The sequence below is a fragment of the Mus caroli genome, chromosome 5 (assembly GCF_900094665.2).
Source record: "Mus caroli chromosome 5, CAROLI_EIJ_v1.1, whole genome shotgun sequence".
Classification (NCBI taxonomy): domain Eukaryota; kingdom Metazoa; phylum Chordata; class Mammalia; order Rodentia; family Muridae; genus Mus; species Mus caroli.
The window spans coordinates 26,787,458-26,805,060 of NC_034574.1; the positions used below are offsets into that span (position 1 = coordinate 26,787,458).

Genomic DNA, 17,603 nt, shown 5'->3' on the forward strand with positions numbered 1-17,603 from the left:
AGCAGTTCATAGTCTAGCATCAATAAATGGGAATTCAGTGTTTTGTGCCTTGGACAACCCCTGGATATTATCTGGTTTTTTGTGAACCCAGTAGTTCCTTTCTTTCATCAAACATGTATTGAATATCTCTCATGTGTCACACACCTGTGTTAAGTGCTAAGAACATAAAATAAACACAGCACATCCTACAGAATCCTCCAAGCATCTATAGAAATGTCTGTCTGTGGAAACATAAAAAAGTCAGGGATATCTACGGTGCCAAGTTCCATAGTGGAAAGAACAGCTCAGTATTAATAGATCCACTGTGAGTTTGTTTCCGTGGGCAGGGAAGAGGACCTTGGCTCTTCGTGGCTAGCTACAGTAGAGCCCCCAATTCTTCCGTATCTGCCCAGTGACGGGAGATATCCTTACTCTTCAGAAGCATGCATGCACACAGCATGAAAGAACTGCTGTTGAGACTGAGCTGGCCTTAGAAAGGGATCGGCTGGAAAATGGACCATGATTAAAGGAGAGAGTCTGCAGTGAGCAGTGAACACTGGATCACACCCACTGCCCTCAAGAACCTCAGTGTGCATTGCCCTTAGAGCAGCTTCCAGATCGGGGGCCCAGGCGCATGTGAAATAGTGGACTAAACCTTCCTTAACTCTTGAGGCAGCCTATATAGTATTTTTTTACCATGTTCCATGATATCTCAACTAGGTTTTTTTCAGTGTATTTATTGAAATGTGAAAATGTTTACAAAGTGGAGAAAGGTTGCCATTAAGATAATTGAAATGTAAGCATCTGAAGGCTTACATACAGTCATGAGAATTCGCAATCCTGTGTAATACTACAAAGGTAGATGAGGCACGCAGGGCAAGAGCAAGGAGAGGGCAGAGTAAATATTTACTTAGTATCTGCCTGATTTTTTTTAATCCTGTCAACAAACACAATGAGGTAATAATTATTACTCCCATTTTGCCTGTGACATCACTAATAAATGGTGGGCCATTTTTACCTGATAGCAACGGAGTATGATTCTGTCTCCTTTCAAAATGGGATAAGGATACATAGCAGTTTGTTTGTTTGTTTGTTTGTTTGTTTGTTTGTTTTTTAGAAAGCTTCATGCTTCAGTTTGGTAATATTCAAACCATAAAACTAATCTGTTTACACCATCAGATAACACACACACACACCAGTAAAAAGTACAACCAGTTTAACAAAACCTAGCTATGCTTTTCCTTGTCACTTAATGGCAGTGATGATCAGAGAAGACACTTTCAAGACACAAACTTCTGAACTGGAAAACTTTACCATTGTGTCTCTCAGAAATGAGCAATGTCCTTAGAGCACGCTTAGCTTTCTAGTGGTTGGAGTCCATGTGTCTCAAAGGTCTCATAGTTGTTAATAAGATAGAGGTGGATAATAACACCACCACATAGTAGAAACACAGCAGTCTTTACACACAGGCTGGGGACGAGCCTGGGAATGAGATGTATGTAAGCCACGGTTGCAAATCAACTTCAAGCAGGGTATGATGGCATACTCCCTTATTCCTAGCACTTGAGATTCGGCTGCCACAAGTTCAAGGTCAGCCTGGACTATCTGGCCAATTCTAGGCCAACCAGGACTGCACAATAAAACTCTGCCTCAAAACTTCAAATGTACTCATCGTTAGAGGGGTAACAAGAAAACTATCTTCTAACACCACTTGAAGGAACTGAGAAGCCTGGCACTGGGAACACAATCCTAACCACCAGTAAGTGGGTCTGGGAGAATCTTCTCTACAAATCTGAGAACGTGGGGGCAAACAGAAGAATATATAGCTTGTGAGGCCTGAAGAAATGAAATAATGGCTTGTGAATAATGGTGAAAATATTTGATGATGTGACTCCCAGGGAAGCAATTATGGTTAACCCCTCATTTGTTTGGCATTTGTCAAGATTGAACTGCCCCACAAAACCAAATTTTCCAGACAGCTAAAACTTTCCTATTTATGTCTCTTGAATGTTTTCTAACCATGCTTGATGGAAATGTTTTTGAAATAGATTGTTGATTTTCCTCCCTTCTTGAACAGCTATAAGAAATAATGTTTCCTTGGATACCTTTGACTCTAGATATAAGAAAACTTGATTAAGTGAGGTAAAATAATAAAGACTTGTAATCACCTCAGAAAACAAGAAACTCCAGAGATGATAAAGCCAGCAGCTCAGTGCTATCTCGGCAGCCTCCTCAGGAACACTAGTGGGGCCACAGCTCCAAGCTCAGGACTTCATGTGATAAGATCAAAGGCTAGAATGAACTGGGGGCTTCTGCCTCCCTCCACACGTCTCTAATCAGAGTGGAAAATATTTCTCAGAAAAGCCCTTGCCAACTTCCCCTCAGATCCCACTGGCAACAGTGAGTCAAATTTCCATGCTTATATATGGGGGAATATAGTTCACTTATAGAGTGCTTGTATAACTTGTGAGAGGCCCAGGCTCCAATCCCTCAGTGCCACCAACAGTTGCATGCCATGGCTTCTGGGAGTCTAAGAGAATCAAGCACATACCAACAGGGTGAGAGAAGGGAGCTATGCTCATGGCAGGGTGCAGGATAGAGAAAGGGTGTCAGGTACGCTGCCAGGGGTGGCTGCTGCCATCTTCCCTAGGATTCAGGGACGACTTGGCTGCATAGTGTTCTTTGCTCCTACGTACACTGCGTGGCCTTAGACCAGGATTACTCTGACTGCTTCATCATTTATTATACTCTCCTTTTCCCCCAGCCAGACTGCTAATTACCAATACTTGCTGCTAAAGTGCTCTCTCATTGTCTTGCTGTGATTATGATACTTTGTTTTATTTCTCGGAATGAAAAATCCTATAACCAAAATTGTTCAAGCTATGCCTAAAATATTCTGAATGACAGTCGGGCTGGGTATCCAGTGTATTTGGGATGGAGTGTTTTTTGGCTGTCCTAGGGCCATTTTCCATGGTTGGTATATTTGAAGAAGTGAGACTTCCCCATAGAGCCCTGTATCTGAGACAGCCCTTTCCTGGACTCTTCTTATAGTAAAATGATGAGCATTTGTGGACAGGGCAGGCAGTTTCCTAAGTGGGCAAAAGCAGCCACACACTGCACCTTACCATGCTGTAGAGAAAGGCAGCATGCCTTATCTGCGTTTAATTCCTCTCATGCTGCCACCTGGTTGTTACCTGGGAGCCACCATTAACTCAATCACTGTGACCATCATTGTGGCAGCAGTCTAGAATGCAGTCTCACCACACCTGTCTTCTCATGTGGCCAAAGCCATATGGACAAGACTCCAGAAGGTCCCAGTGTGTGCAGAATTAAAGTATCTGGTGTGGCTTAGTGCGTGGGCCCGCTGAGTGGGTCAGAGGCTTGGATGCCCACCCGGGGCTGAGTGGAAAACGTCTGGCAGCCCTCCTACTTCCGCCTGCCCAGAGCATAGGAGGAGCTCTGGCCGGATGTGGGCTATCTTTTTCCTTCCCTCACTTCCCCTGGGCCCCCCCTTTTTTTTTTTTTTTTTTGTTCCCAACAGCTTAGTTAAGCCAGCCCTAAAAGCTGTTTAGATCTACTGAGCCAGGGAAGACCATCCCTTCTATTTATAGAAAACTGACCGAAACTCAAAAGGAGAAAAAAATAAGCATTTGTCAAAAAATAATACTGATAATAAGTAGTAGATCAAGGGGAATGATTTTGTTCTAGGGATCAAGTGTGTGCCCGTCACTCACAAGAAAGCCAATGTTTAAAGAATTGATAGCTATAGCCAAACTGTGAGACCTAATTGCTTAGGCTCCACAAAGTTCCTTTAGAACAAGTTAGCTGCTTAAAGCCTAAAGTAATTCTTTTTCATCAGTTAACTTTAAGTAAAAGTTAAGTGACAGAGACATTTAGAGATAAGAGAAAGCAAGTTTTGGTTTTGCTAACTTCTGACTAATTTGTACTATTCAGATCTTATACCAAAAGAATGCAAAGTAGTTCTGAGATACTGTAGTTATGACATCATTTTACACATAGAGTAGTTTTTAAAGAAGCTACCATTCTGTTGACTACTGACTATTTCAGATAGAATACAACTTACCTGAGCAAGGTATCTATAGAGAACATTTATGTTCTCTGCATGAATTACCATACAAACAATTTTTATCTCTGAAATCCTTTGACAATTCCTGTTCTTCCAGTAATCCAGTTGGGATACAGGAAGTTTTTTGATTTGAACATTGACTATAAGGACATGCTGTTCTCTATGGAGACAAAAAAGGATCATGTAACAAATGCTTTGGGGGATTATGATATACATCAGTATAGAGCTTGCTGATATTTAAGTAAAAACAAAAATCATGTCTTACTTGAGTGGGTAAATAGATATTTCTGGTTTTTAATGTTTCTAATATTAATTGGCATTTGAGTCAAAGAAAATAGTTCAAAACTAGGAAATAATATATTTCTAAACATATCAAATACTAATACCAGCAACTCACTTCTTCTGCAAAACAAAATAGTGGGAAAAAAGATTAGAAGGCATTCCAGCCAGATGCAGGATTGTATGCCTATGTCCCAGATACTCTGGAGTCGGAGGCCAAAGGATCTCATGAGCCCAGGAGTTTGGCACCAGCCAGAGCATTAAACCAAGACATGTATAAAAGTTTCTTTTTTCAGGGGACTGGGAGAATGGCGCAGTCTATAAAGTACTAGCAAGAAGCCCTGAGTTCGATCCCTATAAAAAGCTCTGCGTTGTGACATGTGCTTGTGATCCCAGCGGAAAGGGCCGGTGCATGGGGATCCTCAGGCCTAGGCCAGCTAGTCTCGTCTAACTGGTGAGCTTCAGGCCACTTGAGAGACCCTTTCTCAAAAGAGGTGGATGCCATTCCTTAGAATGACATCTTCCTTTGACCACCACAAGCACAAGCACTGACACATGTACTTGCATCCACGTACACTCACACACACACACACACACACACACACACACACACACACACACTCACACTCACACACACACACACACACACACTTCCTTTTGTTTTTAGAAAAATGTAGTCTAAAGCCCCCAAAGCAAGTAGCTTGAAAGCCACATAGCCTGTAGTCATAGCTACATTACTTTTGATAGTGAGTGATGGCTGTTTATAAATGATTGCATTGAATTCTTTTATTTAAAATTACTCTTTTTTCATAGGTAAACTAGCATGTTAAGTACTTTTCTATTATTAATGATTGATTTGGAGGTTAATCTGAATGTTGTTTCCTGTTTGGAAACTCGGGTGTTATTCAGCAATTGAAGTTGAGGAAAAGTGTACACGAACAGGCATTTGTTCCTAAAAACTTATCAGAGGGAATTAAATGAGCATCAGAAAGAACATAACAAGGTTAGAAATCGGTGTTTGTTCCGAGTAGCCGAGGACGTTACAGACCAAGCCTGCTATAGGGAAGAACCTACAAGGATTTCTAAGTTGAGGTATTTGTCATTTGGATTGGTGTTTCCATACTTTTGTTGTTCTGTGTTATACAATCTCTGCTTCATAAAAATAGCCATGTATGGAGGCTATCATACTGTGGCAGTGAGTAATGTGACTAAAAAGTGGTCATTCTCAGTCCTGCCCCTTTTCTTTGTTAGTGCTGTGAGTCACCAGTAGAAACCCCCTGTGCCACTGAGTCAGACATTGTCGGAGTCGGCTATACTCAGAAGTCTGAGAGGCTCTACCAACAACACAGGTTTTTGATGGTTGGTTGGTTGGTTTTGTTTTTTGGGGGGGCAGTGAGTTATTGTTGGGAGGTTTCTTTAAAAAAAACAAAACAAAAATAAAAACCATGAAGCTAACTTTTCCTTTGAGAAGTCACATCTAGGGAAAGCGCTAGGATCAGCAGTATGCACCGAGGGAGAGAGGGAGGGAGGGAGGGGGAGGGTGGCACTCCACAGCATCCTTACATGTTGCTTTAATATGTATCTGTTTGTGCAGCTACCATTTCCATCCTTGTTCATGCTTTCCAGTGGAGGCTCAGGTTACTGACTGAGCTGTAATTGCAACACAGTTTTAAGCAGGTTATTGGCGAGTATTCTTCAGTGTCACACAGTAGGAGCCAGAGATTCCAATCCTGGCTTTAGATTCTGTCCCCGGCTGCTGCCCAGTCTATGAGAAAGTTGACAAAGTCCACACACTTTCTAGTTTACTCAGCTGTTAAACACACAGTTTCAAAATAATGTCCCTTTCTTGAAGTTTTAATTAACAAAGCATCTAAAATGTACTCTGCAAAGCTAGAAAATTCTATACACATCATTACTGCATTTGTTAATGTGCCTATTCTCTGTCCTGGAAATGGGTAACATTTACACAAACTTTGTCTACCTCAGAGAATGTTGAAACAGTTTCTGGGGATGCTTTGCCTCCACTAAAACTAACAAGAGATTTTATTTTAAAAAATTGACTTAACCCCCAAATGAAATGCTAAAGCAACACTACATATTAGCAGGGGGCTTGGACTCAGCTCTGATGGGCAGCAGCAGAGTCTTTGTTCAGATCTGCCCCTGTTGCGGCCCATTAAGGAGCTCCCTCTGATTTACAAGATATAAATATATGTGGTAACATATGTGGGAAAAAATGGAAAGTGCTGAGTATGGAGATTCACGACTTGATTGGAAGCAGAATGATAATTTTATTTTTCTGGAAGTCTAGTTGGTGCATCCTATCAAAAGCCCTCTTTGTCCCTTTTCCAAGTTTGTTCTTGAAAGCCATCTTTCATCCTGCTCTCCCCCATCAGATTATAGATGAGGAAGACATAGTCCCACCCTTGAAAAGCGTATGGCATAATGGAAACTTAACACAGTTACATGGCTAGCTCTGCAATGACAATGGGCAAGGCCAGGGGGCCCAGGAGGTCGGACAGTGTGGGACACCATTCTGGTTATGCCTAAGATTCTGCATGTGTCATGGATTCTGTGGTCTCTCATGCCATTGCTTTGATCCAAACCCCAATCGGTGCTTGTGGTTCCAATTGTCATGTACCCAACATTCTGAGTTAGCCAAAAACATGTCTTAAGATGTGTTTATTGCTGGGCAGTGGTGTCACATGTCTCTAATCCCTGCACTTGGGAATGAAGCAGAGTCAGGTGCATCTCTGTGAGTTTGAGGACAGCTTGGTCTACAGAGTGAGTTTCAGGACATCCAGGACTATACAGAGAAGCCCTGCCTCGGGAGAAATAAAAAGGATGTATTTATGAACTCTAACCATTTTTTTTCCCTTTTTTTGCCTTGCAGTTGACCTGCCCCTGTTTTTCCCTCGAGATCAGCCTACGCTCACATTTCAGTCAGTCTATCACTTTACCAACAGTGGACAGCTTTACTCCCAAGCACAAAAAAACTACCCATACAGCCCCAGATGGGATGGAAATGAAATGGCCAAGAGAGCAAAGTAAGTGGTACATTGTTGGTTGACTGGCTGTGAGTGGCCTCTTTGGGCTGTTTGTTTGTTTGTTTGTTTTTTGTTTTGGTAAATGGATTGTAGGAGATATGAGATAGCAAGTTAAGTTGTAGATAAATAATATCAGTAATAAAAATGTTAGCAACCACTTATGTATTTTAAATGATAAATTTCAAATGTTGGTAAACAGATTTTCTAGTGAATAGTCAGTATATGAGTTCAGTGTCTATTTTTCCATGGGAAGCTGCATCTCATGAATTATGTTTCTCCTGTGTGTTGCATGGATTTGTATACTCAAGTACACAGACTCCTTAGATGTGCAACACTGCTGTGGAACTTGTGTCTCAATGGAGATGAAAGTTACTAGCCTTAATAGTTGAGTATAGAAAAGCTGTCACTATAGTCATAAGGACCAGGTTGATCCAGAAACATGGTGATTGCTTTTTGTAGGTAAAGACTTCAGGGTCTGGGCCAGCAGTGTATGGACCATTGCCTCCTAGTCTGAAGCAGCAGTAGATTGAAGTGGGATTTTCCAAAACTAAACCATAGTGTGGTGTGTGGCAAATACTTTCTCACTCTGCACAGCCATGTGCTCTTACCTGTGATCTCAGCTGAAGGGTGGGCAGAGCCAAAGAATCATAGAAAGAGAAATGGCTCATAAGCATCCTCAACTGCTCAACCAATAGTTACTACCCTCTACAGTGTTCCAGACACTGTGTGCCATGCTGAGGATGTCATGATAAAGAAACTAGAAACTATCCATGGCCTCATTGAGCCTGTAGCCCAGCAAGAAGATAAATCATGCCAAATTCCTGACAGCTTTAAAGTACCCATAACAAAAGATGACCTTCCAGGCTTAGAAACTTCTTGATTATTAAGACTTCCCTTTCTTACCAACCATTTCTTGGTTGAGTTTTCTTCCCAGAGAAAACCCTCCTGGCCTCTCCCGTCATCTCTCTACTACTAAACCCTCACATGTGACAGGCTCAAGGCTCTACAAGAGTGCCCTTCTCCAGTACTCCAGCCACCCAAAATCCCTGTGTGCCACTCAGAGCTGTTATCTGAAACTCGTGTGCCTTTCTCCTTATATTTTCCCTTTATATCCAAGCTACTGAAGTCTGAAATTCTATTTAAGGAATAAACAAACACATGCAAATGTAACTAGTAACAACTATTAAGACCTATGTTGACATGCAGTGGAACAAAGGAAATTTAAAGCAAGGTTTCCGTTTGAAGTCTTGTCCTTGTTTAATTTTCTAGGCGTTCCCTATGTATACATAGGATCTACCCTTAGAAGATGGGCCATTATTTGTGGTGTGTGCTCCAGAGTCTGAACCAGACATGTCTTTGTGGTTTCCATGGTAAAGCTATCTTGGTGTGCGTGTGCGTACTTCTTAAGCAGGCATTTTAGCATGTATGAATTGAGTCTTTAAGGAGCTGTAGACCACAAGCCTGTGATTTCAGTATAGGAGTATCATAAGTGAAGCCTGTTTATCTTAACAGATTGGTTCAGACTTTCAAGAGACATTTGCTTTATGTTAACACCAGTCTAAAGAAAACATCTGAAGTCGTGTTAAAAAAAAAAAATCTGCTTGCTAGTTTAGTGAGGATAAATCCATTTTAGATGTAATAAAAGAGACAGCCAGCAGCTCGTGCCGGCTAGAAATAGTAGCTTTAAACCCTGTTCTTTAATTGAACTGGGTAATTACATGAGGCTGTGTCAAAGGCCAGGTAATGGGCAAACATAAGCAAGAATTGTCCTATGGTTAAGTCTGAAAACTAGCAGAAAGGCATGGAGGAAAATGTTGAACAAAATGAAAGGTCAGTGAAGCATTCCTCGCATGCCCCGTGTCTGTATCCTATGAAAATACTGTACACAGTGCGTAAAAGGCTATAATTCACTCGGGGAGCTCTGCCCACCACATAAACACTCTCATGGTTTAGAACAGCCCTAGAGCCCTTTGAGTGAAATCAGCTGTTTATCCTGCCTGCCTAAGAGCACAGTTCTAAACGTGTGCATTAAAAAAGGACACTTTCTGGGACTGAAAAGCCAGGGCTTTTCCTACCACAATGCTTCTTGCTGATATCAATCCAGCCAATCCTACCCTTAACAGATACAATACCCTGAAGTGAGTAGGTACAGGCTTTGGGGTCATACATGCCCCAGTTCCAACCAGAGTTTAATCCTATAAGCACCATAGCCTTGGGCAGAGTGCATAATCTCTCTGAACGTCATCTTTTAAGGCAGGCTTGTACTCCCTCTGTGAATGGACTTGCTAGGAAGGTGTACTCAGTGAGGCGGCATATTGAACAGCAGTAGTCTTCCTTCTGCTCCATCCTTCAGTGCTCCGACCCTTCATCCCCAAACCCTTCCATATGGGTTTCCTCGTATATTTTAAACTCCCAGGCAACCCTTCACCGCCCTCTTTCCAGTTTTGACTCTGGTCACATGTTCCTTTAGAATCTCTTATGTTATTTTTCCTTTTTCTTTAGCATCTTTATCTTCATCTATTTTCTTAACTAAATGGTGATCTCTTTAAGGCAAATGCTTGCTATAATTATCTTTTTAATGTAGTATAATTTGTGTCTAATTTACAGTGCTGTGGACAAATTTTTATATAAAGACTGTCTCTACTGTCTCTGTCTTACAGTGAGTGGCTCAGCTTAAGATTTTTGAGCCATATAATGGTGTGAAAGCAACGTACATTTGGTAGAATCCATACTTTGATCTTAAATTGTGATATTATTATGAGATAGTGTTATTAATACACTGCTCTATGCAGTTCCAGAAAACAGTAGAAAACCACAGCTCTCAAGGAAGAAAAGCAGTAGTCTAAGATATTCCATTTCACAAAAGTGGAGTTTTTACTAAGGATAGTTAACTCTTTTTACATTGATTGGTTGATAGATTGATTGATTGATTGATTGACTGGGGAAACTGGTTCTCTCCTTCTACCATGTCATTTCTAGGGACTGAACTCAGGTTGTCAGGTTTGGCAGCAAGTAACTATACCTGCTAAACCACTCACTGGCCTACAGGATACTTTCAACCTCTTGTGGGTTTACTGAACTATAACCGCTTCAAAATTTGAAGAGCATCTGTTGCTTAAGTTGATAAAGTACATACATACTTAGAATTCTTTTGTCCTCTTAATATATTGGTCCTTCTGCCATTATGGAATGTCTATATCTGGTAAGACTTCTTGACTTGAAGTCTTCTTTAATGTAAAAATAGCTGTTCCAGCTTTCTTTCCACATAGTTTTGTATGCTGTCTTTCTTCATCTCTTTTTGTTTTACTTAGTCTCTGTATGTATGTCTCGAAACCTTTTGTAGGTTTTGATTATTTTAATCTAGTCTGATGGTCTGTGTCCCTTAATATTTAGTTTGTTTATACTTAACATAACAAATGAGTTTATTAAGTTTAAGTCTTATATCTTCCTCTTTTCAAATTTTTAAATTTCCTTTGTTTTTAATTCCTTTATTTTCTCTTCCAATGTTCTTTTGGTTTGTTGAAGTGTTTTGGCATATATCTTGATGTCCCTTTTACCTCTTATTGGCTTATTAACTCTATTGCTTCATATATTTTGGTAATATGTGCAGTAAATATGACCTTTACTTGACACATAAATTTACATGAATAATACCTACATAATTAATATTACAATGTTTCATACATTGTAATGTCTAAATGTCTAAATCTATAAAAGGCGAGTCTCTTTATGCCCCTAGTTAGTCTTTGTGCTATGATATCCATATGTTTTGATTTTGCATGTGAATTCCACAATAAATTGACTTTTAACAGTCAAACAGCTTTAAAAAATTTTTTCTAACCAAAGGAAAACTATAATCTACTTCATTCTGGTTCTAGATAAAGGTAGCAGAGAATGATTTTTTTTTGAGAGTATCTTACTATGTAGCCTTGGCTGTCTTGGAGCTCACTCTGTAGACCAGACTGACCTCCAACTCAGAGATCTGCCTGCCTCTGCTTCCCTATTGCTGGAAAGGGTAAGTCTCAACACCCAACAGAAATGTATTTTTAAAATCTCTTATTTTTTTTTTTAGAACAAACCATCAGAGAGATGACATTTAAGCCAAGAACACTGAGACTTAGAGTCATTACCTAAAGAAAATTCCTCCTGCATGACATTCATGTGCCTCTGCCTTCCCTTGTAGACTTCACCACTAACAGTACCTCCTCACTGTTACAGATCACCACTGCAAAAATTCTTATTCCCTTTCTCACAGATAAAGTATTCCCAAAGACACATAGCTAGCTTCTTGTAGACCAGGCACTCAGCCACTTGAGCTCCAACCTCACTGTACATTCAGAGACAGATAGATAGACAGACATAGTCCCCACCCTCTTTGCCACTTGCCCATGGTCCCTTCCACAGGGACCAACTGGCATGCTGTAGAGAAGAAATGTGTGCAGCAGTTTAAGGGCACTGACCCTGAAGTCCTGGCAGCTGGTTTAAACCTGTTTCTGTCATTCAAGGACTGTGCAACTTTGGGGATATGTATAATCCTCCCAAGTCTTTAGTCTCCTTGTCTTTAAACTCGTAAAGACTTGTTTAGAGGGGTAGTATGTGTCACATAGGGTTCTCTGTGTTGACATCTAACAACTTACCACAAACTCCCCCTTGTGAAGCACCACAGGTTATCACTCCAGAGTTTTGATGGGCTATGAGGCCTACATACCATGCATGAGTCCAGACAGCTGCAATTAAGATTTAGGCTAGGACTTTTCTAAGTTGATTCGGGATGTTGGCAGAGTTCTGTTCCCTGTGGTAGTTGGATGCCATGCAGTTCCCTTTGTTCTTCCTTATTGGATGTCACCTGGAGATCACTCCCAGTAACTAGAAGCTGGTTTCATTCTCTGCTTAGTGGCCCCTCAATTTTTAAGCCAGCAGCAGTACATCAAATCCTCCTCATATTTCCAGTCTCTGACTTATGTGCCTGGCCTACACACCCAGATTTAAAGGGACCATTCCACCTGCAGTTTCCCTTTATTAACATCATCTGTACCATATTGCCAGAAAACCTATTGCCAGAATGGAATCCACTGGTTTCAGTATCTCAGCTGTTACAGGGAACATAGAGTTTTAGAATTCTGGCTTCTGGCTACTGTGTAAGGTAATGTAGGTATATGTCTGGTAGCGTCTGGCATGTGGTGAGCTTGCAATAAAAAACAGCTCTCAGTGTGCTTTCTTACAGAGCAAAGATTTTCATTTTAATAGTGTAATAGTTTCAACACTAAGGCATACCCCAGTAACAAGCTCCAAACCCTAGTGTGTAAGGAGCCGCCTTCACATTTGCCATTACAAGATGGCGCTGATGGCACTGACACCCGTGTTCTAAGTAGTAAACAAGCAAGCTGCGCATGTGCCGGGGTAGCTTTCCACGCCATGTGCTCTGCCTTTCCCGTGACGACAACTCTGGCTGATGGGCTGCAGCCAATCAGGGAGTGACACGTCCGAGGCGGAGGACAGTCCTCCATAAAAGGGAGGGGGCTCCGCCATCTCTCTCTCTCTCTGGCTCCTTTCTCCACTGGCTCCTGATGGGGTAAGCAATAAAGTTTGTACTGCAGAAGATTCCGGTTGCCCTGAGCGTGTTCTTACCAGGGGGACACACAAAAGCGGCGGGCAATACTAGTGACCTGACCAGAGACTCTAAAATCTTAGACTGCTGACTCCTGTAGTTTTATTATCTTGATGCCAACACAGCTAATTAAAAAATGGAAAAAAACTCACTCTTTAGTTGTATAATTTGTATAGAACTAACTACTTTAAAAGAAAAAACAAAAAGCAAAATAAGATACCTTGGTATTGTGTAGGTAACTTACACCTGTCTAGATTAGGGTGGGTGACCTTTTTATAGTACTGTCTGTCTGTGAGACAGTGAGATCTATGCATAGATGGTGTGACTGTTGGTGAATTTCGATGTGTACCCCCTCAGCCTGGTCCTAGCAGAGGCCTAGTAGGATCTTAGAATGGAGCTGAACCTCCAGTGTATCTACTTCAATGGCTTGTCACACATAAAGTCATAATATAAAAGGAATCACTAAGAGAGTTCAAAAATAGCTCCTTAGACAACACATGGGAGTAATTCATCATGAGCCTTCCCAAACCATTTTCCATTTCCCTTCTTGCCTCAAGGTCAGAAAGAGATGTTTTTCTTACCCTCCCAAAGCAGTCCATGCCTTCCCATGGGTTGTGTTTCACTATACACTCTTATCATTTGACATCCAGTTGTCTGTAAGGAATCATTTTCTTTTTAGCAAATACCTTTTTAACTGTATAGTATGGATTCTTTCAATGACTTTCACTGTTGCTACTTTAATATTTTCAAATGTACTATGAGTTGTTTGGGTTTTTTTCCTTCAAAGTGTTTATTAGCAAATGCTCTAATCCAGTCTTATGCATTTGTCCTTTAAATAAAACTTGTAAATATAGGTTGACTCCTTGATTCAAGAGATGGACATAGATGTGACATCATATTTTACATCTCAATCTCCAGTCCTCTCCATGTTCCCTGGGGGCCCCCTAGGACTCTTGTATTACAATATGGAAATCCTAGTTCCAATTGGGTCCTCATAGCAGGGTAGGCATGGCATGAGACCTCCTCAGAGGCCATGGCATGACATCCAAGTGGTTACAGTATAAACTCCTTTGTATGTTTATTTCCCCAGAAGTTGACCACCCCTCTTGGTTCTCTGTTGTTAGCTCCAAGGGTGCCTTGCTAATGCCTTGTTTCTATTGAGCCTAAGCTATAGAAAGCCTTGGTCCCACCTGTCCCCATGCCTAGTGAGTTGGCATCTTGGGAACCCACTGCCTCTGTGCTTCTCATCCACACTCAGTTCTAGGGAAAACCTTGGTGGAGGCCAGATAACTCTCTCTAGGCCATGGTTTTGTCCTGTCTCTTCCCTTCATATCTGTATTCCTGGAACTCCAGTCTGACATCTAAGGATACAAAGTCTATAAAGTCTTATCAGGAAGGCAAGAGATCTGTGAGTTTTGCTTACTCATATCCCAAGATCCCTGGACAAAGGGGACAGAGGAGCTAAGGCAGAAAGAGGAGTCACTGGCTGAAGGCAGAGCAGCCCATGCTAGACTCCAAGGAAGCTTTGTCCCAGGGCCCATAGGGTCAGACCTTGGGACAAACACTCAACCCAGCAGTGATTCGTGAACTTTTTGTCTCTTGCTTTGCCCTATTTCCTAGGACCAGTTCCCTTTAAAAACTCCCAACCTCATCTCAACTGAACTCCCCTTGGGAGAACAAAGGGAAATTCTCAGGCCTTGGTCTGTCTGAACACCCTGAGAGGACAATGTAGGTCCCGGGTCCTCTTGAGCTGACAGGGCTTGAGAAGACGGTAGCCACCAATGCCTGCCATCCTGCCTGCCTGGGTTTCTCTGTGAAGCAGCTCCTGCATCCCTCTGAGCTTTCCCTCATGGTTTAAAAATGTAGATGCTATCTACATTTTTAAAGAAAGAAAGAAAGGTGAGATAAACAGCATGGAATGAGAATCTTCAAGGGACATGGTTTGTTTTTACTGACAGAAGAGGGAGCAACAGGGATGGGAGGAATCCAGTTCTGCCTGACAACAGGCATCCTCTCCAAATTGCGTAGGTCAGAGAGAGTGTGTTATTTATTAGAGTCTGACATCTGTTGCTGTGATATGATAAGCTCCATTAAAAAGCCTGGCCATCAGTCAGCTGCTTATACAGCTTTATCCCAGAACTAGCCTCTCACCGGCCTGGGAGCCTGCACAGCCCTGACTGTACCAGGCACCAGCATTTGCAGTGCTGCCCTGCCTCACCTCTCACTGGGAAAGCCAATCAGAGCAAGTCCCCTCAGCAGGACCTCTTGGCCCATCTTTTCTCAGGCTTCTTTCTGCTTTTCCAAAGCTCTGTAGCTCTGTGGTTTTGAGCTCTCTGTCTACCCCTCTTTCTCAGTGGAAAACAGGGTTGGGCCTAAGTTTTAACCTCAGTTGTACAAGCCAAGATGCTGGCCTAAGTTGGGCTTATCAGGGGAGAGCCAGAGGTGGGGGGCATCTGGCCCATTGTCCAGTTTTTGCTGGGAAAGTCATGGTGGGGACTACTGAGTGCTCAAGCATGAATTCTAGTTATACCAGCCCCTGCCGTGGGGAAAGTCTTCTCCATCACTTGTGAGGTTGCCGGATTGCTTGTGAGTCAATGTTTTCTTTCTTAGAAAAATATACAAAAAGAAAGGGTAGAGAAGTTCTGGATTAGGGTTTTTAAATAGCACACCCAAGAGGAATATATATTGACTAATAGTATCAGAGTTCCTTTTGAACCATTGGAAGAAGACACATATAAGGAACCAAAGAAAATGCAAAGCTGAGAGTTAGGAGACTTGGATCTCATCCAGATACCGCTCTTAACTGCCTGTGTGATCTTGGGAAGGGCATGTCATTTTCTGGGCCTTGGTACCCTCATCTGAAAGCATCAGGCAAGTATCTACCTGTTATCACTAAACTGTGATCGATTCATGGAAATTTTAAGTGAAAAGTATGTTTAAGATAGCATGGCATAGTTTTTTTTATCTGTACTAAAAACATCCATCCCTGTTAGCAGAGGTCAGATACAAATTGAAATCTTACTCTATAGAATTAAGGACACTGTGTACGTGATGCTGTTTGTACAGCCTGCATCTGATATTTATAGAACACTTTGGCTGTGGAATGTGCACGCATATGCCCCGAATACACACCCTGTAAAATCACTCTAGATGCAATACATTTTCAGATGTCAAGTTAAAACAGCTTCCTGGGAATTAGGCTTGACTGTTCAGATGTGTGTGTGCTGGCTTCTGACACATGCCGCTAGGGCTGCTCAGGGCTGTCATGTGTGATGTGGAGTCCAGCCAAGGCAAGAGGGCCCAGACTCTTGTTTCTATCACTTCTCATTAAGGCAGAGATTGGAGAAGGAGGAGGAGGAGGAGGAAGAGGAAGCACCATTAGAGGATGGTCAGAGAATGGGGACTGTTCATACTGTGCAGATTATTGTGACAAGCACAGGCCTTGCTTCTGCAGGAACAAGATTCTCTCTTGTCTGTCATCAGATCATTCAGCACAAGAAGCACTGGTGGCAAGAACTGATTCATGCCTGCTGAAGTGGAGTTGATAGAAATAAGCAAAAGAGTGACTAGGCAAATAGGTCTCTTGTCTTTCCTCAGTGATCCACAAAATTCATTGCCAACAGCAGAGCTAGGTTGGGTTGACCAAGCCAGAAAGTGTGCCTGAGAGTAGGACCAGATTCAGGACATGGGACACAGGGGGAAAAAACTTTAAAAATCAGCTAGAAATGTGATAAACTTTGACTGTCACAGTAGCAATGACATGAAATTACTGGCATAGAGTTGACAATTGGGACATCAGTTTCATTTCTTGGAAGAACCTGGTTAAGACGTATAGTACAAAGATTAGAACCCTGTGTACCTGAAGACTGGTCCAAGACAATACCTAAGCTGTGTGTGACCTCCTGCTTTTCCCCTGCCTCCTGTGGCCCCAGGAGTCACATTGGAGTCAGGGCCTGGAGTAAGGAAGCTTGCATGTGGAGTGGCTTGGGGTGGCCTTCTGCTTCACAGCTCACCCAGGAGGCTGAAGGCCTTCATGTCCTTAGGTTGAGCCCAGGATATTCTTGAGGAGAAATAACTTTCTGAGGGTCTAAAGACCCAGTCCCAAGGACTTTTAAGGAAGATGATTATCTGCATAGCTAAATTTATTATTAGGGTTTATAAATGAGAGAAAAGAGTAAGGGTACAGTGATGGGCAGGCCACAAGCAACGTGGCCTTCACAGTAATCTCCAGATCATCAGGGGATGAGATGCACAGCGAGAAGTGGAGAAAAAATTCCAGTGACTCCTGTCTTCCACACAGACACTTAGTCAACCCAGTGGAAAATGGAAGGCAAGAAAGCAGAAGTTAGGTCAAGAGATGCCTAGGTAAACCTTATCCAAAGTCACCTCTGAGGGGAAAATAATTCATTTCTTTGTGTCCCATGAAAGTCAGTGCCAGGTGCCCAACAGAGAGAAACAGGACATAGCAGTTATGCTATGGGTTGGCAAATCCATTCAGCAAATATATAGGAAACATGTGCAAGAAATTACATACAAAACATGTGCAGAGCCCTGGAGACCCTTACATTTAACACAGAGAGGAGAGAGAGGAGAGAGAGAGAGAGAG

The 17,603-nt window shown here is 42.0% G+C and overlaps 1 protein-coding gene across 1 annotated transcript in view; it reads left to right on the forward strand.

The window, feature by feature from the left end:
• The window catches only part of Babam2 (BRISC and BRCA1 A complex member 2), a 430,660-nt gene that overhangs the window by 398,261 nt on the left and 14,796 nt on the right, over positions 1 to 17,603 (forward strand). Inside the window, exon 11 of the mRNA XM_021162018.2 lies at positions 7,236 to 7,389. Within this exon, the coding sequence (XP_021017677.1) occupies positions 7,236 to 7,389 (154 nt within the window). The remainder of the gene's footprint in view (positions 1 to 7,235; positions 7,390 to 17,603) is intronic.